The sequence below is a fragment of the Melospiza georgiana genome, chromosome Z (assembly GCF_028018845.1).
Source record: "Melospiza georgiana isolate bMelGeo1 chromosome Z, bMelGeo1.pri, whole genome shotgun sequence".
NCBI lineage: Eukaryota > Metazoa > Chordata > Aves > Passeriformes > Passerellidae > Melospiza > Melospiza georgiana.
In genome coordinates, this window is record NC_080465.1 from 2,482,566 (window position 1) to 2,509,163 (window position 26,598).

At 43.2% G+C, this 26,598-nt stretch overlaps 1 protein-coding gene across 1 annotated transcript in view; it reads right to left on the minus strand.

The window, feature by feature from the left end:
* Nucleotides 1-21,563, minus strand: part of VCAN (versican) — a 90,031-nt gene extending 68,468 nt beyond the window's left edge. Inside the window, exons 1-4 of the mRNA XM_058044319.1 lie at nt 21,494-21,563; nt 16,378-16,749; nt 5,472-5,646; nt 4,774-4,901 (exon numbers count right to left, since the gene is read on the minus strand). Of these exons, the coding sequence (XP_057900302.1) occupies nt 4,774-4,901; nt 5,472-5,646; nt 16,378-16,749; nt 21,494-21,563 (745 nt within the window). The remainder of the gene's footprint in view (nt 1-4,773; nt 4,902-5,471; nt 5,647-16,377; nt 16,750-21,493) is intronic.
* Between the last annotated feature and the right edge of the window lie 5,035 nt (nt 21,564-26,598).

The following is a 26,598-nucleotide window of genomic DNA, read 5'->3' on the forward strand; positions in this document are numbered from 1 at the left end:
GTTTGAGAAGAAACACTACCTCCCACTAAGAATTTGAGAGATACTCTTTTTTTCTTTTTTTTTTTTTTCTTTTTTTTAGCATAATGTGCCTGTGGTGAACTCCAGACCTATTCATTTATTCATTTGCTTCTGAGACTTGGAACCCACCAAGTTCACCAAGCAGAGATGTCCTTTGGCAGTGTTGGAGCTCCTGGATTCTGCGACTACAGCTGGGTAGAGACAAGGGTCAGAGACAAAATGCCATATTTCCTGATGTTTTATAGAGCATTCTAAGGGCATTTTCTCACCTGCCCCTATAACCTGTGGTTACTGCTCCTCACCTGGACACATCCAGCAGGTCAAATCCCAGGCAGTCATGAGGCACTGCCATCACAACTTTCTTTTCCTCAAAAACGTGGAATCTGTTCAAAACCTCATTCCTAGGACATGGTTAAGTGTGCAAAGAAGCAGGAATACCATGACCACTTTGAGGACTAAAGCATTTAGCCTTGTGCTTTGGGGAACAAGAACTTCCTCATCCCCCTCCTCTCTTTCTCTGCTGCTCAGGGCTGGTTCTCTGACACACCAGGGGAATAAAGAGGTGTCCTTAACAAAGTCACTAATTACCAAAAACCACTCTGCAGGGCTGGAAAACCACAAACATCTAAGCAGCTTGGTTCAACTTTAAAGCAGGAGGCTGGACAAGATGAAGAAGTCTTTTTCTCTTGCACGTCAGAACAAGTCAGTTGATTCCTTTTGATGCACAAGCAGCAATGATTTAACTACACTTTCCTGAATGTCTTGAGTCTATTCTGTGCAGACCCATTGGCTGAACAGGAATCCTCTTGAGAACTTAACCCTGCATGAGGGGTTAAGGTGGATAAGTGTCCAGTAGAATGGAAAAGATGGTAATTCTACCACAGGCCCTGAACTAGAGAAAAAACCTAAGTTTTCACTGTGTCCCAGTTTTGAAAATTAATGTAGTTGCTCCAGAATCAGAATAGACCCCAAAGAAGATCTTTAGCTGCCCAAAACACAGAAGAAACTTCTCACCTGAGGCCACATTTTAGACTATGATTCCTTTAATGATGACTATCACTCTCACAGAAATTTCCATGACAACAGCAAAACCGCATGAGAGTAGGTGGAAAGCATTCAAAGGACATCTGGTTTTGGTTTCTATCCTTCTTCCCTGCTCTCCCTGTGGGGGGGAGGTGGTGCGTGGAAGGAGGGCTGCATAACCTTGCCCACAGACACCCCAACAGTAACTCTGCACGTGAGGGAGGCTGGTCAGGCACACGTGGGCTCTGATTGCTCTGGCCAGCAGACAATCCTGTGCTCTGGCTCTGCACAAGCTCACCCCACCAGTGGGCTTTGGTGGTGGCTCTGTCTCCATCTCTGACACCAAATAACCACACTCTGCTTGTCTGAAGAACTCAAACTCTTCCCCACCCAACACTCATCTCCATCCAAGGGATCACACCATAGGAGACACCCCTTCAGCTGGTAAAGAATCCCCGCTCAAACCTTTGCAGCTCAATCGCTTTAAAATATTCACTCATAAATCACTCCCTGCAGTTAAAAGTACCCTAAAGGTTTCTGCTAGTGCTTGGTACACTGAAATGAGTGATGAAATACGAGGAATGTAAAACAGCTTGTAATAAAACACCATGCCTGGTACCTTTTTAATGATACTTTGACTCCAGGTTCTCATTTTTATCTCCAGGAGCTCAGAAATTTTTAATCCTTCCCACAGTTATTCTTCTGACTGTCGCAGCAAAACTCATACTATTTAAATTAGAATTGTGCAGCCTTTAATCTCTCTGGCTTTCCTCAGAACAAGGAAATGGCAAGAGTTAGCCTAGATAACTGTTTTCAATTTAAGCTAATAGTTTGTGATTTAAGGAGAAATCCATGTCTCTGGCTAACTTCCTGATTCCACACAGCCAAAAAGGAATAAAATCGAGATGGAGTTGCTCCTACAAATCCTCACTGCAAATACCCAAATTAGTACTGCAAATTCAGTGCACATTTATTTTAAAATGTATTGCAAGAATTCCCACCACCATTTATGGCCTTCTGGGGTAACAGACCAACAGCAGCCAACAGACCAATAAGTGTTCAATGACTTCCATGGTGAGACCCTCGTTATAGCCCAAATTTTGATATCATTAGTCAGGCTTGTGCCATGAATAGTCATTCCACTGACACAGACCCTCCAAATAAGGACCTCTTTAGTGCAAGCAAGTCTAATAGACTTGGCATTGAATCATGGCAGGGTACACAGATATGAGCTTTAAAACTCACATGGAAAAAGTTGTATTTAAGCACACCCTAAGTGCCATGGATTCATTTTGCTATGAATTAAGTTAAGGTCACACCTTGCAAGATCAACCTTTGGAGAACAGGGCCATCAGAAATCTGGCACAATTTTAGCTCTTGACCTGTAAGTTTCCTACCCACACAGCAGTCTAGTTTAATTCAACTTTCCAATAACTCCACTGACATTCTAAATTTCCATTTTCTGTGGGTGAGTTGTGATGAAGTATAAACTCACAGATGCTGTCTATCTCCTAACATGTGCCTGTTTCTCCTCATGCAAAAATAATAATTTAACTCCTCTGCATGCCAGCAGAACCTACCTACAATGTTTCTATGCCCTGTACCCATAAATTCCTCCTGGAGCTCATAGAAGTTGTTGTCACACACCTGATCATTTTAAAACTTCTGAGAGTATGAGAAAATAATAAAATCTCTCTCACATGCACACAAAAACCAACAAACAAGACAATCAACAAACCAAAAACACCCAAATTGAAATAAAACAAACAAAACAAACAAAAGGAACCCAAACCAAGCAAAAAAAACCCCAAAACTCAAAAGCAACAAAAGGGAAAAGCTGGGGAGTGTCTTTGGCTACCTATTATAACAATCTGGCATTAAACTTGTTCAATATAATGAATGCAATATAATGAATCAAATCTCTACAATATTGTGTTCTAGCTTATGTATTTGTTAGCAGCTGGATGTTTTCATATAAAAGCAGATCATGCCACCACAGTCCAGCTGCACAACAGTGGGACAGAAGTGTAGATGCATCCAGAGAGGGAAACCAGGTCATAAACCTTGGCAAATGCAATTTTATAACAAAGAACCAATTAATGTCCATGAGAAATTGAGGACCTGTGAATTTTCATCCATGAGGACTGCACAGTCACTGCAGCCTCTCAGAGCCACACATCGGTCTGGTTCCAGGTTGTCCCAAGCACAGACCATCAGCCTCAGTGAAAAATGCTTCAGTTTTGACTCAAGCTTTATTTTTGAAAGTTTAGTGATTAATTTTGACCCTGAGAAACTGATGGCTCACATGCACCCAGGACAATCTGCTCTGCATTAGTTACACTTCTCTGTTCTTGAAGAGGGAAAAGAGCAAGAGATTGTTCTTCACCCAGGAATTATACAGGTTAGGTTTTTGGCTAAACTTTCTTTTTTGTAGGCTAGGAAAGACACAAACTGAATTTAAAAGCAGTTTAGAGGAGATTCAGATTGATTTAGAGGAGATTCAGAATCCAATCCCATCAAGGACTGATGGAGGATCAAATGTCATGAATTGTAGATGTTCACAGGTGCTGCTTACTGGCGGATGTAAACGGGGCATAACTAAAATTAAGACAATGAAAAGCACTAACCAAACTCTGTCACTTAATTTTCAAGCTGAAGTTACAAATTCTCAAGTATATATGTTTTCTGGAGGGTTTGCAATACCTGTGTTGCTTGTATTGCATAAATATCCAAGTGGTCTAGGACAGATCTTCAGCTACTAAAAACACTTACTGATTTCAGTAACTAAAATCTCTCCAAGTCACCAGCAGGAGAAAAATTTGCATGACCTAATCTATATATTATCTAAAACAGATTACAAACAAACATTGAGCATTTGCATTTTGCAATTGCTTTTTAAAAATATATGTACACCTACAAAGGCAGGCTTGCTCAGAGCCAAGGCTAATTTATTGTTCTGCTGACTTTAAGAGCACTAAATTAAAAGTGTAACAGCCAAGGACCAACCCTGAGGATGTTTAGTTAGGAATTATCAGGGTTTTTAGATAGGAGCTGTGGAACTGGCATGGAATAAAAACCTGCCAAACAGACAGCATTGTGACACACTCAGGCCACTGTAGTAAGTGGAAAATATAATTTAGTCCTGGTTGTGAAGTACCTCTGTAATAATTTTACTAAACTATGCTCAGAAACTACAAAGTTTTTTCATGTCTTTTTATTTCTGAGCCTGAGATGACCCATTATTAGAAAGATACTATTAAACAAAGATGGCAATTCAATATCTGTCTAATTTTATGCCATGGACATATAAAAGGACTTAATCACATACTTTATGAACAGCAATACAGTTAGCACATGTACTACATCTATCTTTGTATACACTTATATATAGCATACATAGTTTCTCAAACATTAAATGCATTTCTTTGAAAATATTTTTACATAACATTCAAAAAACAAGACACTTCAACAGCAACTTTTGTGACATCTACTGCACTAACTATAGGCAGCTTGAACCCTGACTGCCTCTCTGTAGACTCCACACTGGCCTTTAATTAGGACCTGCAGGACCACAAACTGTAGGTTCCCTCCATTTGGCAGCGCCCTTCAGATCCAGAGCAGCCAAAACCTATTTTAAATGGAATTTTCTCCCTCTCTGCTCTCCCACATTAGGCTCCCCGGTCACTTTTTAAGCCTTGCAGAGCACTTCCAGGCTTTGCAGACCCATCTCACCTTCCATGTGCTCCACGTAGCAATAAACATCATAAGTCTCGTTAGGGAAGCGGCGCCCATAGGTCCTGACTCCTTTCTTTCCCATCTTATCTCCAAAGCAGCCAACTCTTGGATGTCTAATTGGATACCTGGAAATGCAGAAAATTTATCGTTATGACCCCTTAGGATTTCAGCTTTTATATTTTTCAAATCCTGTACTGCTTTAGGGCGTAGCTCTGAGCTCCATATAGAGTGTGAATTACTGTCTTCACATTTTGGTCAGACAACACAATCCCTCTGGGCCTGAAACTCAAGGACAGCCTCAGGCCCTGAAAGTATAAACAGTATAAAAAGTATAAACAAAAGTATAAAGTGGGTTGGGGGGGGGGTGAGAAAATTGGGAGTAACTTACTTCATTACCTGAAGCTGTAATTGGAGGATTGACCCCTCAGATGCAAATGGACCAAACTTATAACTGTGTGATAAACTTGTGTCCATTGTCCATTTTGGGTGTAGCCTCTGGGAAGCCTCTGACTGCCCAAGATGCACCTTTTGAAGGCCTTTAATAAGTATCCACTTTATTTCCTTAATCTTATCCAGCCTCTGTTCCAGGCAGCCACTCCGAGGCACCGATTGTGGCAAAACAACCGTTTAGGTCTGCACAGGCCAGGCACACAAATTTTGGGTAAAAGCGCGGAGGGGCATTTTGAAAGCCTCACCTGACAGTCTGGTCAGACACCCATCCAGCATCACACTGCTCAAAGCCATCCTCATAGGCTGCTTTCAGCTGCTCTGGGCTGGCCATGACAGCACCATTGTCCCGGCAGGTCTGGTGGGCCTGGGTGAAATTCAGGGTGTACCTGCTCGTGGCAGCCCGGTAGTGAAACACAACACCTGGAAGGCAAACAAAAACACATCAGAGGCACATTTTGGGCTGTTTCCACAACCATCACCACTCTGTAAAGCAAAAACCCCCTGTTAGTAGCACATTTTGGCTTGTATCTGCAGCCATCACTGCTCTGCAACCCAAAAACCCCCTGTTAGTGGCACATTTTGGGTTGTTTCCACAGCTATTACCACTCTGAAACCCAAAAAAACCCTGTTAGTGGCACATTTTGGATTGTTTCCACAGCCATTACTCTGTAACCAAAACTCCCTATCAATGGCACATTTGGGGTTGTTTCTGCAGCCATCACCACTCTGTAACCCAAAAACCTCTATCAGTGGCACATTTTATGCAACCATCACCACTTGTGATGTTGTCATGGTTGTTTCTGCAGCCATCACCACTCTGTTTACCTCACCTAGGTGTTGTCACAATGCTGAAAACAGGTGGGCAAAATGAAAAATAGTACAAAAATGTGAGATATAACGGTATAAATTCTGTTCCCCCTCTAGTGGCTGCTACCAGTAATGACAAAATACCCCCAAAAATGTGCTTTTTTAAAAGCAGATTTGCTAATCAGTGATGGGCCTGGTGTCTGTTTCTACTCATCAAAGATCACTACAAATACATCATTCATCACTATATGGATTTTGGTCATTTTTCCATAGCCATATTTTGCTGCACACACCACACATGGTACAAGCAAAGCAAAGCATGATTTTATTTGGGGTTTTTCTGGTTCTGAAAAGGACCACGACAACTTCAGCAGCTTCTGGAGCACGTCAGACCTTTGGAGAGGGAGGCCTGGTGTGAAGATGGTTTTGTTTAAAGCAGGATCTGTCTAGAAGCCACATTCTGTTTTCTACACACAGACAATTCCCACTGAATCTGACAACAGCTGGAACAAACCATAAAGGGCACTGAAGTGGCAGAAAGCAGCCATCCCACCTTACAAAATCATTTCCCCCTATTGCCACTGTCTTTTACACTTTAGCATCAAAGGCCTGTCCCTTGCAATACCTAATTGCACTCTAAAATCCTCAAAAGTGTTCCAACACCATAAAACAACCAGAGAATGGAAACAAAACAAAACAAAACAAGCCCCTAAACCATTGAATGTTCCTTTTCTCTGATGGTTTTACTGGAGTACTTCATGATGAGGAAACAGCGTAATGTAATATAGTTTGGGAAAATAGTAATATTGTAGCAATAATTAATTTTACAACAAGTCTTTGCTGTTAGAGCATTGTTGAAAGATAAAGAAAATCTAGTTCACAAGCAAATAGAAATACAGGTCACTTAGCAAATTGTTGATGCAAGAATTTCCAACTTATTTAGAAATCTTTTTCTCAGGCAGACAAATTCAGTAAAGTCTTGCCAGCCATCAAAAATCTGCATATGGCCAAGAAGCAGAGAGTTCACATTTTTCTTCTTGTCATGATTCACTAAGAAATTAATGCAGAAGATATTATCTGAAAACTACTCAGCCATCAGACATCACTTTTTATCAAAGCCACTCGCAGAGAAACGGGAAATAAAAGAGGAAAGGCTGGGAATCCCCATATTTCACCATTTAACAGGGAGTCACACACCAGCTGCAGCCACTAACTGGAAGCTTGCAGACCACCAGCATCCCTATAAAATGCCTTTCACAAGGGACAAAACCCATCACAAACAGCTCCTTCCAAGCAACAGTGCAATTTCAGCTTCAGATGGATCCAAATGTTGTTTGGCAACAGTGGCAAGTGAAGAATACACCCCGGAAAACTATGTCTGCGTTTGTAGCATTACATTAAACTTTCCAGGTGCCTGAAATTCAGCCATTAAGGGTGTTAAATTGTTAGGTTATTTCACTGCATTATTTGGCTCGGGCCCCACTGCGCCGTTCCAAACAATTTCTGGTCAGGTTTCATGAGCAAGCAGAGAACAGGGACAGCTTCCAAAGGGCACCTTCATCCTGTGCTGGGAGCCAAAGGAATGCTTCAGTGGGGATGGGGACGCCCTGCTCCCCACAGCCCCACACCCCAGAACGCACAGTTAGCCAACATCAGCATTTAAAACTTAAAATCACCAAAATATTATCTGATTATTAATATTTTTTTAGCATGTGGTATGCATAAGAATATTTAATATATTCAGAATTTAGTAGCAGTGGTTGAAACTGTGAGCAGAACACCTGCTGGTATAAATGAGGATTGCTATATTAGTAGCACAGTAGTAAATAAAAATAAGATTTCAGGCAGCCCGCTGGCTGTTATGGATCTAGAATTTAAAAATGGACAACTTTTACAGAGCTCCCAACAGAAGCAGATAAAATATTTATCCTGTTTCACTGTGAACCCATAATAATAGTCACAAGCTGTGCATCTGGCTACTCTATTTGTTATTTTTGAACATATACAAGCATTTCAAAACTTTCTTTTTTATAACATTGGTGTTTATGTACTAAAGCATGTTTGATTCTGAGTCAGAAATATCCAATTACATGAAGCAGTTTGTTAATTCAGTTTGTTGTTTTAATCCAAATTAAAATGTATTTTGTGTGAATTTGGATTAATTGTCTCTTTTCTATAAATTTTTTTTCAAAAATTGTTAAAGGGATAGTCTATGACTTCAAACTGGGCACAAGAGTTTCTGCTTCTCAGCGCAGCCACCAAAAGGTTTGTTACCTTAGAGCGGATGGCAACATATTTCCGTAAAGCTGTATTTTTGTTAAGCTTCCCGCTGCTTAAACATACGAGTGTATTTTCCACAACCAGCTGTTTCACCTCTCATTCCTTCCATTTTATTTTTTTTTTTCCCCCACGTTGGAAGCACCAACTGCCCTTCCTACCCTCGGCGTGACACCTGAAGGAGGCAGGACTAAAGAGTTAAAAATCCCAGCCAATTTAAAGTGGATTTCGCCGAGGCAAAGACGAGCCTTTGGTCATTTGTAAACCCTGGAAAGGAACTCGGGGAATGCTTTGTTCTCCTCGCCCTGATCCACAAGGTAAACTTCACCTATTCTCAGAGCTGGAGGCTCCTCCGTTTCCAGCGAGGAGCTAATGGACATGAAAGAGCCTCCGAGGTGAATGGGAAGGAGGACTCGCCATGCATAAGCCTGTGCAACAGCTGCAATAATTAGAAGACCCCTGGGGCTAAGAAGATTAAAGTGCAGGACTTTCATTGTTTCAGTTAGACAGAGAGAGGGGGAAAAACCCATTGTCCCGGTCTTTGCACTTTAAAACATTTGTAAAGGATTTTTTTTCTCTCCCCCCACCCCCCCCTTTGTCTATTTCCTCCCCGAAAGAAAAGGCAAGAAAGGAGTTGTCCTTGGAACAAATAAAGCAACTGGAAAACAGACTACAGCGGTGTAATGTTGTCACTGAACATCTGGCAAACAAAGTCGGTGTAATTACAGGAAGGAGTAGCAGCAAGAAGGAGAACTCATAGGAAAGCAATTTGCAGCATCCAAAATTCCCTTCTGTCAGAGCAAGGGTGAATGTCTTTTCGTCGTTGATGTCATGTCTTAGAGCAGAAAATAAAAATGTGAGGCATTTCATTTTTAAGGAGCAAGGGTTTCCGTGGGTAAGAGCCTGGTTGCGTGGTTACACCCCTTTGGGCTGCTGCTTTATTGTGTATCATGCATCAAAACCCTGTGGAACTGCAGGGGAAGCTGGTTTATTAGCTCCTGGTATGGCTAATAAATTATAGTTCACTTTCACTAGCGAGCTCATGCTGCTGCCTCACGCAGTGTTGGATGTGGCAGCTTCTGAGCCTCAGCGGCTGCAAATACAGCAAATTCACACAGCAAATGCCTAAAGGGAAAAGATTGTGATGGCAGAGCTTGTTATCCTGTTAATTTTTGTCTCCAGACCTTGGGCACTGTGGTGCAGACCCCTGAAATAACCCCAAGCCCAGTGCCAGAGCTACCACACAGTTCAGATCCTCCCTGGGCTTGATGCAGAGGGCAATTTACATTACAAATACACCCCAAAAATATGGGTTACAGGGCTGAGCGCTGTATGAGAGGAAGGAATAGGGCAGCATTTTCAGTTCTGTGCATGAATAATCCGTTTGTCTCTCTCTCTCTAGGCTCTGCATCCATCCTCTGATGCCTGTCTTGAGCTTTGGCAACCTGAGAAGAAGAGGCTCGCCTTGCCAAAGGCCTCGGGGAGCTCAGGGTGGGAGGGGAAGCGCCTTCCCCTGCCCTGCTGGGGCTCTCCAGGGACAGGCACCAGCTCACAGGTGCTGCCCTGGGCAGGATGTTTGTGCCCATCCTCACCGCACACAGGTGAGGGGGCTCAGGGACTCCTCTGAACAGCTCCAGGTAATGAGAGGCGGGATCAATGCTGAGCTTCGCCTGTGGCTTTTGTCCTTTATTTCTCTCCCGCCGCAGCTCCTGCATCCAGAACCACCCCAGCCTGTCCGCCAAACTCCCAAACTCTCCAAGGGAAAAACAGCAGCTTGGCCAGGACATTTCCTTCCCTCTTCCTGGCACGCATTGCATGTAGACCCTGGGTCTTTACCACCCAGAAAATAAATTTCCCTCTGCCATCCTTTGGTGGTCCATACCAACTGTGCTCTTCCCTTGCCAGGAAGATTCCTCGGGATCCATTAGGCAGGAGAGTAAGGAACGAGGTGAAAAATGCAGCAGCCCGTGATAATTTACACGGAAATTCAACATCAAGAGGTGGTAAGGTTTCAAGACAGGTGAGTCCAAAAGATTAGGTAAAAGCACCTCTTCAAATGTCTGCTTAAGAGATAAAGAAGGGGATTTCTGCTGCAGAGAGAATAGATCAATTAGGTTGTCAGCACACAATCTCTGAGTGGCAGCGTTCCCACTTCGGAAACAATTTTCATTTATTATCATTATAATGCTAGCAGGAAAGACAAGTTTGCATAAAAATGAAAATGTGAATTACCATCTACTGCTGCCTCCCTAAGTCTTGTTTCTTTCCATTAAAAAGATCAGTATCTTAAGCCTCGGATTGTCTTTACAGGCATTAAAAAGAAAATACACCCAAAGAAAGGAAAAGAAGTCTTTCAGATTTGCAGCAGAATAAAACAGAAACTGAGAAAATGAGGCCCATGAAAAGAGTGAATTCCCAAAATATCAGTTAGAAAAGAATAAAGAGCTCTCACTTTTGGCAGAAAAATATTCACTAAGGAGCTATAACAAAAGAGTAAGTAAACTAGAAGGATCCTGTTTTCTACTTTGATCCCTTTAAATCCAATTATCTCCAAGGAGGAGAACAAAAATCAGCTCAAATGAGTGGTTTGTTCTGACTTCTTAATATTGAATACGTTGGGTGATACATGTTCTTCTTAATTGCCCAATATCCTAGCACAAAACAAGTGTTTCACCAAATATTCAGAAATGTTCCAGAATGAAAATTACTGTGCCACTTCATTTCTAGGTCAGATTTTTACAAGGTAGCTCAAATGTATTTTATAAAAGCGGACTTCATTACAAGTAGAGAGAAGGAATAAATGTGACACAGAAAGGTACAGCAATCCTTTTCATAAAATCCTTCCTGGAATTCAACTCACCCAAGGTAGCTTTGCCTAAAGGCTACAAGCTGAGTCTAAAGGAGTCTTCTATAAATCTCCCTAACTGGTGACCAGGGATATTTAACGCAGAGAGCTTACCTCACCCAGGAATATCCAAAAGCTGAGAGGCCAAGGACTCCCAGTGTGAGGCAGTTTGAATTCTGGGCTTAGAAACAGCAAGAAAGGTTAGAAGAAAAGCACAACACACCACAGAGAGATGAAATTACAGAATCTTACAAAGAGTTGCTCCTGAGACAAAGGGAAAATTTTGGAGGAACATGCATAGAAGGCAGAGAAGAGAACTCGTGGAGGTGAAAATGAGTATGAATGACTTGTTCTACATATCCAGGACTGGACTTGGGTGATCCTAGTGGGTCCCTTCCAACTCAAAATATTCTAAGATTCTTCGTTCCTCTCCTTGTGAGAAGCTGAAGCATCTAACACCGCCATGCTGTCAGATCCACTTTGAACACAAAATATCCCTGTCTGGGAGGTCAGTGTAATTATAGCAGCAACCAGGGTGTCAGGAAAGCCTTCTCCGTGATTAATGACAGGAAAGGGGGTATCCAGTGTGAGGAAAGTGCCCCTCCACTGATCCTGCAGAGCTGCCTGCCCCAAGCACAGCCCTGCAGGCCTTAATAACGAGTAAGGCAAGCACCTGGCTGCCCCAAACTTCCTGCCTGGGCTAAAATTAAGTGTTTCCCTCCTCCCTCTTACAGCCTCACCAAGTGCAAAACGCCAAACTGATCTCAGGGGTGAAGTGTAGAGAGCACGTGGCCCCTGAGGATGGGTGCTCTCTGCTGAGCTTGGGCACAAGGCTCAGCACGTAACGGGGAGATGTGCAACGCCAAAGGAAAAGTGGATCAGGTAACCCAAGGTGTCATCCTTCTCCTGCTCCTTGCTGTGACTTTCCCAGAGCCCCAGGGCTGTGCACAGCAGAACACAACTGCTCACACCCTTAGAATTAAATGGGCCAATTCGGGTCGTCTACTCTAAGATGAGACACCTAAACAGATACTCAGATCAAAATATTTGATCTCTGTTTGATGCACACGCAGCCAAGCAGCGCTCAGCAGACAAAAGATGACATGTGAATTCACAGTGTCTTGATGATGTCTCCGAGACAGAATCATGAAATGGTTTGGGATGGAAGGGACCTGAAAGATCATCTATTTCCAAATATAAGCAGCTATTGATACCCCAGTAGCTTTCATCGTTAATTCCTATAATCAAGGCAAAGGAAAGCCACAGAATTACGTCAATTTCCAAGATCCTGTCATTGTTTAGTAAACTCTCACCTGTCAAAAATGATCTAGCAGAAATATGCACTGCAGAGACAAAGTGTGATGAAATGTGTCTTCCTCGTGAAGGATAACTAAAATAAGCAGCTGTGGTTAAATGGTGGCTTAACCAGGAGCTCACCCATGGATAATGAAAATCTACAGACATTCAAAAAACAAATGGGAAAAATCAAAGCCAAATCTGTTCAGGATAGAATACCCCAAGTCTCTGTGTGGGTAATTCCATCGCTGAGAGGTCTCTGACAGCAACAGGGTAAGTGCTTAAGTTTGCCCTTTGATTATCAGCTGCTTTCATTGGAATAGGACTCTGGGACAGGCAGATCTTTTGTCTGAACAGTTTGTTGCTAATAACATATGAGTCTGACTTCAGAAGTTCATTTGGCATCTAAAACAGCAAATTAACTGGATATTTGCACACAAGTTATCAAATTTGTCTGTTGTGATAGCTAAACAGAAAAAACAATTAAAAATAGGTTCACAGTTACAGCTTTTGTACAGTTTTGGGCTTGAGACCCAGCCAAAAGAAATAATTAGGCATTAGAAGTTCTACTTCCAATGACTAATATTCACTATTCAGCTTAACCCAGGAAAATCTGTATGCTACCGAGAAAATTATCCTTCCTCAGAAATCCCACTTTTTGTTCACAATACATTCCATCACTGGTAAAACACATTAATTTGATGCACAGTGTGTTCAATAGCAGTTTTGTATCCCCAGCACACCTAAAGGAGAGAAATGGCAATTACAGTAATTTTATCCAAGTTATCTTTCCCAGCCATCTATTACACTATAAAGGTTAATTTGAAAAACAAGCTGGCCAGCTGTCTAATCTTATCTTCCTGGCTTCATTGATGCTGCATTATGCTTTCTGTTTGAAAGCTTAAAATTAGAGATTGTCTATAAAACAAAAAGAGACCCCGAAAATACCAAGAAAAAAACTCTCAAATTGGTTTAAAAATACCCAAAGAACCAGAAAAAAACACCCAAACCACAAATTTATCATAATGGCAAAAGTGAAATTACACCTGCTTCAGTAGAACTCTTCCAAAAAGTTTTGGCCTACTTAATTTGAGCATAAAATGAGCAGAATAAAAAAACTGGTGATAATTTTACCAGAGGTTCAGCAGCCCCAGCTCCACCCAGGAGAGCTGACCAAAGCACAGTGCTGAACCAGGGTATTCCTCAGCTCTGGAATTAGCTCAGTTGACAAGGAAATACCTCCCTGCACCCCAGTCAGGACAGGATGAACAAAGGGGGAGAACAATCTCCTCAAAAGGTGCCACTTTGGGGTGCAGGTCCAAAGAGAAACAGCAGAAATAATTTGTGTTCGGGACAAAAATTTTTTTTTTGGCTTAATAATAAAAGCTGAAATCATAGGAAATCATAAAGAATAGAGCAGAAGATTTGAGCAGCAACATTCCCACGAAGCTCTTCTGAGTCTAATAAATGCCATTTGCTTACATAATGAAGAAAACTGAGAATGGATGGCACAAATGACGGTCTAGCAAACCAATTTTCCACTTGGATCAAGATTTAGCTTTTTTCCTCTCCTGAAATTCTGACATTAAAGCACTCATGGAAAAGAACAGTTGCAGAAAGAAAATGGAGCCTGTGAAGTTTTCATTGAGGTAAAATCATAAATCTAATCAGTTCAACACTTTGCAGCGTTTTTGCAGGAGCAGCAACTACAAAAGCTCCAGTATCACCATAAATCATCTGATATTTTATTGTCATAAACATCTGCAGCTCCTGGATATAGATATGTAGTCAAGGGAACACTTGAAAAGGGGTAAGGAATGCCAGGTACACTCGTTATGAAGTAATGTTCAAACCAGGATTTCTTTTGCTTTTGTCATTAGGACCTAACAGTTTATGAAGTTATGCAGACGTTAATGGTTACACTGATTTACTGTATTTCCAAATTAAGGCCACACCTTCAAATCCTTTCATTGAATCAACGCCAACAGACTGTTCACATTAGGTTAGGCAGACTGGAAGAACAATACAGTGTTAAGCTCACCAAAAAACCCTTAGCCAAAGCCATGATTTCCAGCAGCAGATATTAATGTTTGCTTTGGGATTCATTCACCTGAGTAAATACTGAACTTCCAAAGAACACCGAGCTCCAAACAGGCATGCAAGGCAGGGCCCAAAGCAAGATCCATCCACACGGCTCAGTGCTGTTGTAAGCACAGTCAGAAACCTGGGTCCAGAACGTGCCTGTGCATGGCACAGGGCCCGGGTTAATGCCCTGCCTTCCAGCACAGCCTGTTAGGCCAGGCTCAGTGCCAGCTCGACGGGCTCTGGAGCAGCCTCTGTGCCGCGCTCCACCCGCGGGTTCCCAGGGGGGAAACACCCACACATCGCACGCAGCACTGGCCACTCACTCTTTGGTTTTGCTGAAACCCATGGAGCACACCACAGAGGGGCTGGCACAAGCCCTGGGGTGCTGTGACACCAGCCCTGGGGTGCCCAGGTGGCCACGAGGATCATGGCCCCTAGGCTGTGCCAGCCTGTTCTGTGGGAGCACATCAGATCCCAGGAGAGCTCTGGGCCACCCACAACAAACTGAGGGGCTGGAGTGTGGCCAGAGAAGGAAATGGAGCCCCGGGAGAGGCTGAGGGAGCCGGGAAGGGGCTCGGCCTGGAGCAAAGGAGGCTCAGGGGGCCCTCGTGGCTCTGCACAGCTCCTGCCAGGAGGGCACAGCCGGGGGGAACAGGGACAGGAGCAGAGGGAACGGCCTCAGGCTGGGCCAGGGCAGCTCAGGGTGGGCATCAGGAAATGATGAACTGCACTGAAAGGGTGGTCAGACATTGAAATACACTTGCAGAGAAGTGGGGGTGTCATCATCCCTGGGAGAGTTCCAAAAATGCTTGAATGTGGCATTTGGGAACCTGGGTTAGTACTGAATATGGCAGTGCTGGGTTAAAGCTTGGACTTGATAATCTGAAATGTCTTTTCCAACATCAACCATCCAGAAACTCCTATCTCTTCTCTCTCTCAACACATAGGCTTCTCCCTCTCAAAATTTTGGAGACTATTTCCTAATAGAGATGGCAAGCAAACTGTTATCACTGCCTGCCCCACATTTAGCAAACACCTCCCTACTTCTTTTCTTGCAGATGAGTTTTTTTCTCACAGATGAGTTTTCCTTCTGCCCATCCAAAATTTATTACTGGGCAAAAAGGAGCACTTCCTTCATGCTTGATATTCGTTTTCCAGAAAGAGTGGCTCCCACTTTTGGGGACATCAAGACAGGTCAACCACAGCTTCAGCGGCTTCTTTACATCCTAAACTTTCGTCCTTTCCATCATAAGTTGCTTCTTTTCACCCTAATCTAAGGGCTGTGGTATTTTCAGGGTTTCCAGGACAAAGGAGGAATTGACAATCTGACTCCATGTTCTTAGAAGGCCATTCCATTCCATTCCATTCCATTCCATTCCATTCCATTCCATTCCATTCCATTCCATTCCGCTATACTAAAACTATACTAAAGAATAGAGAAAGGATACAGACAAAAGGTTACAAAGAATGATGATGAAAACTCGTGACTGCTTCCAGTGTCCCGACACAGCTGATGGTGATTGGGTGATTAAGGCAAAACAATTCACATGGAACCAATGAAACAATTCACATGTTGGATAAACAATCTCCAGCCACATTCCAAAGCAGCCAAACTGGGAGAAGCAATCAGATAATTATTGTTTTCATTTTTCTCTGAGGCTTCTCAGCTTTCCAGGAGAAGAAATCCCGGTGAAGGGATTTTTCACAAAATATGACGGCGACAAAGGGCAAATCGCTAAAGACACTGCTGTAAATCCTCTCTAATATTGTGTTTATCACCAAGTTTCGTGGCCTTAACTGGAATTACTGCTGTCTAGAAATGAAACTGACAAAATCCTTACCCTCAACAGCCAGAGAGACGATGCCCTGTGTGTCCTCCACTCCGTACATGACGTCGCAGCGATAGACGCCGGCGTCGCTGGCGCGCAGCTTGGAGAAGGTCAGCGAGGCGTCCCCGCTCTCCTCGGAGTGGCTGGGCACAGACACCCTGTCCTTGTAGCTCTGGCCTATCTTGATGTTGCCATTTTGGGCCACCAGGACCGTGGTTTCCTTGGCGTCCTTGCCGCTTTTGTCCAGTTCCACCTTGGACCATTTGATGCGGAGGTACTCGGCGGCGTAGCTGGAGGAGATGGTGGGTGTGGTTGAAAAGAAGCACGGCAGGACTGAAGTTCCAGAGAGAGATCCCTTGACCAGGGTTTTTTTTTCTGCTTTAACTAGAAAAAGGGAAGGGAGCGAGGAGAGAGAAAGGAGAAATCACATCAGTGTAACAGCAAAATCAGAAACAGATATATTTCGTTGTTAATTAATGATTCACTAATGCAAAGCTTGAAATCCATGAGCCTTAGCTGATTTGTAACAGGACTGGGGAGTACAAACTGAAAAGAAGTTTGCATCAATCTTGGTACATCTTAGGCTGATGATAGAGCACGTTTCCCTTTGGGAAAATTTCATTCTGACTTATTTTCTCTGTTTGTTATGGTCACCAAGTAATTAACCTTTGGCAACTGCTCAGAAATTTTATGTGACAGATGAACTGTAAGAGCTGTTTCTTCAACTCACAGGAGGAAGACCACTCTGAGTGAAAAACCATGAGTTACCTCACTGGCCAAAACCCTGAATGCAGGGGAGCTGCTGGAGGTCACACCTTGCCTCTCTCCTCAGAAGGAAACACAGCCCACGGCTTTGCACCCCTGTCCCCACTGTTCTCTCAGGGGTTAACTCTTTTTTACTGCACACGTGCTGAAACAAAAGCCTTTCCAGCCAGAGTCTCCCAAATAGTCACTCTTTCAAAGTTGTTTCCTTGCAGCCTCCGGGCCTTTAACACATCGCAGAAATGAAATATTTCAGGATGTAAAAGCAAAGGAAGAAGTAAAGCACGCAGAAAGTCCCTGCTTGGCTCAGACTTGACATGATCAGGACTTCTATCATTTTTATGTCATCTCCAGCTGCAAACATTTCACTGTGAAATGCTTCCATCAGACAATATCCTGAGGGGGAAGTTGACTACTGTTCATCCAAGCTGTACCCTGAGACTGAAGAGAGGGTTTCTGATGGATTTGCCTTTTTTTATGTGATGTTATTTCATCACACATAATGGCTTAATGAAGATTAAAAGCTGATGCTCAACAGGAACTGTTTTACCTCTTTCACAGTCCTTCTAGCATTTTTGAAAGGTAGAGCATGGTCATCATTATTTTGAAGGGAGCTGGGATTTATGAAGTTTAGAAATATGATAACTTAATAATAGCCATCAGCAGAGAGATACATGAAACAGGAGACACCAGCACATGAAAATTATCTGTTTACCTATGATAAAAAGTATAATCTCTCCATAAAGAGTAGAAGATTGGAGGGTGGGATGGAAGGGTGGGCAGAGGAAGAGAATTAAAGAGGAGCAAAAAGGGAAGAGAAAAAAGAAGAGGGAGCAAAAGAAAGAAAAAAAGGAAAAAAAAAAAGAAGAAAGAAAACAGAAAAAAGAAATGGGGGAAAAAGGAAAATGGAATCAAAAAGAAAAGTTGCTCATTAAACTAATTATTTTTAACAGAGACCACCAGTTTTTAGTGAAGATGACTTTCCACAGGACAAAGTCTTAATGGTATTATCCGAACAGGTTCAATACATGAGTCATCAGCTTAATGCCCAAGCATTTTAGTAATAAAGTACTAGCCAGAAAAAAACAGGCTGACAGGGAAGACTCAGAATTCTCAGTTGAGTTCTTGGGTCCTTTCCATCCATGCCTACCAAACTAGAATTCCTTAGTTACACAATTCAGATAGAGTCAAGGTGATGGTATCAAAGCAGATGAAACCAGAGATCTTTTATATCACCTTTATTTTGTGGAAACTTCACAGAGCTACAGTGGTTAGAGATAAAGAAATAGAATGAATTCTCAGTTCTATCAGTTGTGATGGAATTACTGCCAAATTGCACAGGTGGGAGATTAAAATCAGTCTCAAAATATTCAGAATTTATTATGATCTCTTGTCATCTATACACCTTACAGGAACTTTCTTCTTAATTGAAGAATGACTAAATTATAATTATACTGACTGACAGAACTTTAATAAACTTTGTACGAACACTGTTTATGACTATGAGTGATCTGGAATATCAGGACTGAACCCTGAGGAAATTTCCTCCCTTTAAAATTCGTGTCTTCACATCAGCCAGCTGGAAGACCTGGCAATCAACACTTTCAATCCTGATATGAAAACTAGACCCAGCCTCCTAAACTGTGCTACTTCCCAGAACAGAAGATTCTGGGCAGCTGCAGTTCTGCCCAGCTTTAGAAAGCATTATACAACACTTTATAAAAAAACTATTTTTTGTGGCAAGGTGAGGGAAGAAGGAGGAGAAGACAAGAAGAAGGAGAAGGAGGAAGAGGAAAAAGGGAAAAAGAGGAAGAGGAGAAGGAGAAAGGAGGTGGAAGCTTTTCCCTACAGAAAAAGAAAATGTCTGGCTGACATAATATCTGAAATACAAGATTAAGTGATATTCATGCACAGTTCCAAAAAAGCTTGATTTCTTGACGCACTCCAAATTAGTTAGTCTAGCAGAATTTACTGACCAATGTAGAAGCTATCAGTACTTCATATTAATCCATATAACCCTTTTTTTACCCCCCTTTAGCATTTTTGCTAAGCTTATATTCCGTGTCAGCCCCTATCAATGGGATGTCTTCCTTTTGAAGAGGGAAGAAAGGAATTCTTGCTTGAGAACAAAGTCTCCTTCTTCAGAACGTGTACACTTGTTCTGTGGTAAATGTTATAAAATTCTTAAAGTAGGAGTCTTGATAAATTTTTTAAAGGACAGAATTATGCCCTTCTGTATCACATTAATCACAATGACCAGGACAATAGGTCTGCAGTGGACAAGGAGTCTGAAGAAAAGAGTAAAACCGTCCCTGCATGGTGTGACACTGCTTAGAGGAGTGAATTTGCCACATAATTGAGTTTAGCTGAACAGAATGTTGCTACTGACTATGCAGACAAATCCCACATGCTTAAAGAATAAAATATTCTATTTATTTTTAGCTAAATTTATGAGGGGAAAAAAAAAAAAAGAAAAATGTTGCATCTCATTTTTCAGTTCATCAACAACCAGCTGGGACATATGGTTATATTGCCCTGTCTAGCAGCAGAAATAGAAAGGATCACTAAAACTGTGTGTTTTGTCAATCCAGCTACTAGCACTGAACCTAGGAGAAGCTATTTCATTAACCACCAGTCTTTTAGCGATGATAATTATGAATTTAAATGAGTGAAACTTGTAGGAAACATTAAGCGGTAATGGACTGAGACCCAACAGCAACCTGAGTCATTCACTAGGTGGCTTGTGGTCTGAGCAAGCAGAATGAGAGAAGGACACATAGAACGATGAAGAATTAATTTTATGGTCTACAAGACACTCACAAGGAGCCAGGCAAATGTAAATCTCAGCTGCAGAACTCAACACCACAAATGGCCACCCAAAACAGGTAGGAAAAACTCCAGTGCTGGTTATGAACACAAGGTCCAGCTTGTAAACCACAATAGTAATAAATTGGGAATTGGTGTTTCACTAAAGATTTAAAGGCTTCAATTTTGAATCCAAACTAAGGATTCGATAAGAAAAGGTTGAAATGTAGGGTGTCAATCTTTCAGAATGCTAAGATACATTTTATTTTGGAGTATTTTTAAACAGAAGCTATACTTATAAAGATTCTGTGAAGTCTTCTAACATTCATTCTCAAAATATTACTGCACCAACTGACTTTTCTACAAAAGATAAGGGCATGAGTTGCACAGATTCTCTGGGATCATGAATTAGAGGAATTCGTGAAAAAGGAAATTTTTTTCATCCTTTTCCTCTTCACCATGGTCATAGTTTGAAAATGGTTACGACTCTGTAGGCCAAAAGAATGGCCCTTGACTTAAAAAGCAAACCTCACAAAATTCACAGCGTGTTCTAGGAATATCAGGGTCTTTCTGAATTTCTTCAAAAAAATTTGGACAAATAAGGATGGGTCACAACCTGATCTACATTGCAAAGAATGGGACGTTCATAAAGATCTCTCAAGTACCAAAAATTCCACTCTGGAGATAAATTACATTTATGATGTAATAAAAGGTGGAGTAAGTGAGAGGACATGTAAAGATGCCATCCCACATTCTACAGCTCCAAGGATCCATACCCTCCTCCCCATTTAAGAGTGCTGCCCTCTCAATCCCAATATCCCTGAATTCTGCATTTGTGCAAGGCAGTGAGTCAGGTCTGTGATCTGATCCAGACCTTTCTTCCATATAGTCAATTCAAATCTATTATCCTTTTTTTTAATTGTTTCCACTAATAAACAAATTCTTTTCTTTAGCATTCAGGACTACCTACACATGTTACTAGCAACAGTGTTCCAGCTAGGTGGGGGAAAAAAAAAAGTGGTAAATTTGATTTTCCTAAAGGTTAAAATCAGTTTGAGAAGTACCTGGAAAGAAGGAGGAAAGAAAATAAAGAAAAAAAATCTTGCTTTGAGACTTGGGAAAGCTGCTTTCCCACTTTTGTTGAATCTGTAGCAGCTGTTGAGATATTTTCCATACTGAAGGCCTGACCCAAACTTTCAAATAACCAGGACAACCACACATGGATACACACTTCAGTCTTGGCATGTAATTGCCAAGAGAGGCAGTAAGGGCTCCTTCCTTTCCACCCAAACCTGCAGCTGCTCTAACACCTCCTTGCTAAAGACCCCAGCAGCCAAGGGACCTGCCCCAGCTTAGCTCATGGCAGCCCAAGCACAACAGAAAGAAACCATTAATGCCTTGAGGAGGACACAGAAATAAAATCAGTAACATGGTGCAGCATGGCAGGGGCAAAGAAAGACAATTTCCTGAGCTTGGGCTGTTTCCTCAGTCCTGTGAATTGCCCTGCCAATTAGACCACTAAATTAATTTTAACGAAATGTTCTATGTACAGAAGACTTACCTTTAGGTAGCATATATGTTATAACTAACGTAGAGTACATCCATAAGATACTTTTTATACTTAACAACATCTTGACCTAGAAATAAAGAACAAAGGAGTAAGTGGTTAGTATTGCACTGTGTCCTTAGCAAATGTTGTAACTCAGCACATCAGTACTTGTCACTGGTATCAGAAGCAGTCCTTCCTGCTTTCAGGGCATTTCATTTAGCAATTTATGGTGGAGATTTGTTATAATGACCACGTGCCTCCATGGAATAGAGATTTGTGATGGGTGTTGAGGTTGTTGAGTCCTGAGTGATGCCCTGACATGTCGGTTCCCTTTGGGTTTGCCTCTCACTTTCCTTTACAGGCTCCACCTTCCAACAGCTGGAAAGCTCTTCACATGTAGCACAGGTACACAGCAATAAATTGCACGTTCACAACATTATTTCACAGTTTTCATTTCCATTCACAGTTACACATGTTGAACCTGTAAATATCCCCAAAGTTACAAAAGCATTGCAAGACACACAAACACCAGTGACTACAAAGGGTTTATAAATAGTCCCTCATCCAAACAGTTACATGTACGTGCCATGAAGATCCCAACACAATAAATTACTTTCAGAAGCAATTTGTCAAAACGCCAACAAATTTTTATCACTACCCTGATTTTCCTGATATTGCTGCAAAATCTGCCACCTGAGCTCTTCACTAGGACAAGTAACCAAGCTGACAGTGTTTTTCCTGTTCAAGAGAGCTTGCAGTTGAACTGCCTCAAGTGAAGGAGAGATATAATAGATATGTACCTCTGTTATAACCACGGAACCGGAACTGCACACGTGTACAATTTGAAACATCTACTTTTAAAAACTCCACAGGGTGCTCTGAACACGACAGCAAAGACACACGGAGAGGCAGCTTCAGAAAACTCCTGGTGACGTGTTCCACCTCAGGACAGTTCTCTCCACAGCTCACAGCTGCAGCCCAAGCTCCACAGGAGTCTGTGTGAACTGGCACACGTCCTGCAACGTCTGAGCAGCACGGCAAAGACGCAAAACATCTCCAACCAAGACTTTCCAGTGAGGCAAGCTAAAAATTCCCACCCAACAGGGCTGAATACCCCAGAGCCTTTCATTCTCTGTACGTGGATGGCCAGAGCCAGCTGACTGCACAGGGAAACATGTGCTACAACCTATTCCCTGGGCGTGGAGGGAGAAGTGCAGCTGCTTTCCACAGAGCAGGCTGCACGCTGCCAAGGACGCCCCACGTCTGCTGCAGCCATTCAGGACAGCTGAGTGCAGAGTGTGATATCACTTATTTTGCAATGCGAACTTCATGGAATTTGCACTTTTCACAGCTCAGTCCCAAACTAGAATCAGGACTTCATTCAGTTTAAGCCCTGCAGGCCATAAAACTTCTTGTGAAGACCTTAACACCTACCCCCCAAAACCACTCAGCCAGACTTTTATCTCTTCCTACATTTACACAAGCCAAGCTGCATGTGAAGAAAACAAAAGTGACTATTTATTAGCTAACTTTAAAATTCTATACTGTCCCTGTAGAAGGCTGTTATGAGTGAGGAGGTTGCACAAGATCAGAGCTTCAGACATCCAAGTCCTCTGAATGCAATGGATGAGCTCTGAAATAGTCACATGCTTGCTTAGATAAACACTTAAATGATCCTCATTATTACACAGCAATTAAAAGAAAAAGTGATGTCAGTTTGAGCCTACAGAAGTGCAGAAGGACCTTCAAGCAACCAACCCTTGTATCCCAAAAAGGCTGGAAGCCTCAAGCACCAAAACCACTGCAGTGAAGCTCCTTTGGTAACACAAGAGCTCTGATGACAGCATGAAAAGAAAACTGACTGGAAGAATTCTCCACCTTCCAAGGTGCTGGGTGAAGGACCTGCCAGACAAAGTTCTGGCACCTGTGGGAGCTGAGTGGCTCCAGACCCTCTGAGATGTTCTGCCCACATGTGCTCCCATGCGTCACGCACCGGCTGCATCCACAGCGAAGCCAAGGTCCAGAACAGAATGTTTACAAGTTCAGCTCTCCATGTTTACCCATGAGTTTTATCTCCCTCCTTCCCCTGAAGGCAACCTTGCCTTTTGGGACCAGAACCAAGGGAATCAAAGAAACCTGACAAGAAAAAGAACAACAAGTATTTTCTTTTTCCCAACAATGGGGGCAATGTTGCACCTAAGCAGGGCTGGTTGCATTTTGCACCTGGCCCACTTCCCTGGCGTACCTGGGCGCCTGGCACGTGTCACTGGAAGCCTGTTGCCCTTGGAAGTTCATTGCAATTGCTGTCATAACACAACTGCTTCCATGTTTGGTAAGAACACAAACCCTGCTGCTACGCTTCCAGTTCACCAAACACAACACACACACCCACAGGGACAGATGAAAACAGAAAGGCAAATGTGGAAGGGCAATTTTTAACGTATCCATGGGAACAGAAGCGGACATTCCTGGATGTGATGGCTCCTAACCTTTTACTGAGAAGGGCGGGAATTACACCTGCTGCACCACGGGCTTGGATAGCTCAAAAAAACTGCACTGTTTGAGCACAAAGCTTAACATGAGACTCCTGCCCAAAAATCCCTACCTGACTCTTAGAAAACCACCTCCCGACTTTTTATAAATCTTCTTTATCCTGAAATGCTCACTCAAGCAATGGAAACCCATGGGAGGATGGTCCGATTTTCAGCCCCAAGGGTCAGGAGTGTGACTCCCACACAACCCTCCACACCTGAGGGTTGGTTTTCATGCCCCAAGGCCTTGGTGGGTGCCCATGAACACTCCTGGGTTGCCCAGTGCTGCTCCACTCCAGCTGCCAGAATTAAACATGGAATCACCCCTGCCACCCTCTCCAAACATGCAGACCATAACAGCAGCACCTTACTCAGCCCCACAGGGCATCCTGCCTCAGGAGGAGACAGAGCTCTGCAGAGCTGGTGCCAAAAATCCTCCTCAGGACCCACGGGTGAGGCAGAGGTTGCTGCTTTACACCCCACCCCAATTCCCACCCGCATTTCCAGGCTCTTGGATGTGATTGCTCCGGCCTCCTGCCCTTCTGCTGGCAGAGGCTGCAGAGGACTGAGCTCTCTTGTAGCCCCCAGACCTAAATCCCTGCTCTAAAACAGGTTTGTGTTTCCCATTCCTGCACCCTGCATCTCACAGAATTCTGCTGTCTGGCTGCTGGGCTGCCCCTAAGTCCACTGCAATTAGCTAAAATCCATCCAACTATACCTTTTTCCACAAGATTTTTTTTCCTCCCTTGGTGTCACTACACCCATAGTAAAAGAAATCCATAACACAGTGAGCAAATCTTGCCAACTCAAGCTGCAAGACTTGAGTAAGTGTTTAATTTCCACCTTCTGCTAAAAAAGTGCCTCAGTTGACGTGACCAAACTTGGGTTGCCTGCTGGATGCTTTCCAACTGGGCTGATCCATTTTATTAGGAGCTGCTACAGGCAAATGGATCTAAGCAGGAATTTGTGTTACATTTCTAAATGGGACGCAGCCCTGAGTGCAGCATCTTTAAACCAATAGATGCAAAACTGCTGGGCAAACTTCACATCTTTAAAAATTAGCAGTAGGGGTTCTCTCTGTGGGGAAAGAGAGAGCTCTCCTATTTTTGCAGGCGCTGCTACCTTCTCTTACTACAGCAAAAACTCATAGGAGCAGTAAGTTCTGACCAAATTCCAGCTTGTGTTTAGTTTGCAGTGTGTAAGCTTGATCTCACACCAATGCTATTTTAATTTAACCAGATGAGAGAACATCATGTCTCTCTTTCTGTTTAAAACTCCAGGTTCAGAAAGCAAATTGTCCTGGTGTGGAAGAGACTAAAGCTTACAATCCAAAAATACTCCTGGTTTCTCTGAAGCTGAGACAATGAGGAATTTGCCATATTAGCCATTTTCACAGAGGTAACAATGTCTCTGAAACCTGCAACTTCTCAGGTCACCCTGAGATTGGTTCTGCACATGCTCCACAGCTGCATTGTGAAATCTGGATATGTTCCTTAGACACGTAAAAAGCAGCCTCTGCCCATCTGACCCTCATAGTGAAAGTCAGAATGACATAAAAGATTAAAAGAAAAAAAAAAAAAGAAAAAAAAAAAGAGGGTGGGACCCAACAGAAGCCAGCACTAGAGAAGAGAATGAAGGCTGCTCATCCTAATGGATAAAACAGTAAATTAGAGTTTCCAGTGGAACCCCAAAAAGGTAGAAATGACCAATCCCAGTCACAGCACATCCCCTGCTACCTTCCAAGCTCTGAAAGCTTCACAGGTACCATCCTCCCTCAAAGGCACACATTCTGCACTTTCCTTGACTTCTGCAGTCCTCTGATCCCGGTACTGTTAATTGCTGCCCTGTATCCACCTCACCATCAGCGCTGCCTAATTAACTTTGCCAGCCCCACCACCTCTCTGCCACGTGATTAATTAACCCACTGTGCCAACACATGGCACATCAGCCTGCATCCGATTCACCAGTGGCTCCTGCTTGGCCTGTTATCCCTTGGAAATGCCCTCCCAAAGCCTTGGAGAATGTCTTTGCATCACCCCAAATCATCTTCCTCATCACCCCCAGCAGCTGTGAGGGGAAACTCCTCCAGGCTGAGTCCTTTTGGTGCTGCCTGCAGGCTGGAGCACAGAGAGGAGCAGTGACCAGAGCACAGCGTGTTCTGGCTGCAGCAGCAGGACATCCCTCACAGCGCCGCGCTTGTGTGCCAGCAGCAGCTCCAGGCTCTGGGACAGCCACGCATAGACCCAGTGGAACACTGCCAGAGGCAGCACGAGGAGGAGCAGCGAGCACACCCTGCTCCTTCTGCACCACCCCCGCTCCACCTTGTCGCTCCTGCCTTCCAGAAACACGGAATATCCCAAGCTGGACGCACAGGGATCAGCAAGTCCAGCTCCTAGCCCTGCACAGGACACTATGACAATCCCACCCCGTGCCTGAGAGCATCGCCCAGACACACTGACCTCTGTCAGGCTTGGTTCCAGGAGAGCTGAGGGCCACTTCTCTCCAGCAACTACACTGCTGAAGGGAGCAAGAGGTGGAAACAATGTGAAGGTGTCACTCATGGCACCCTGCGCTGCCATTGTGGGG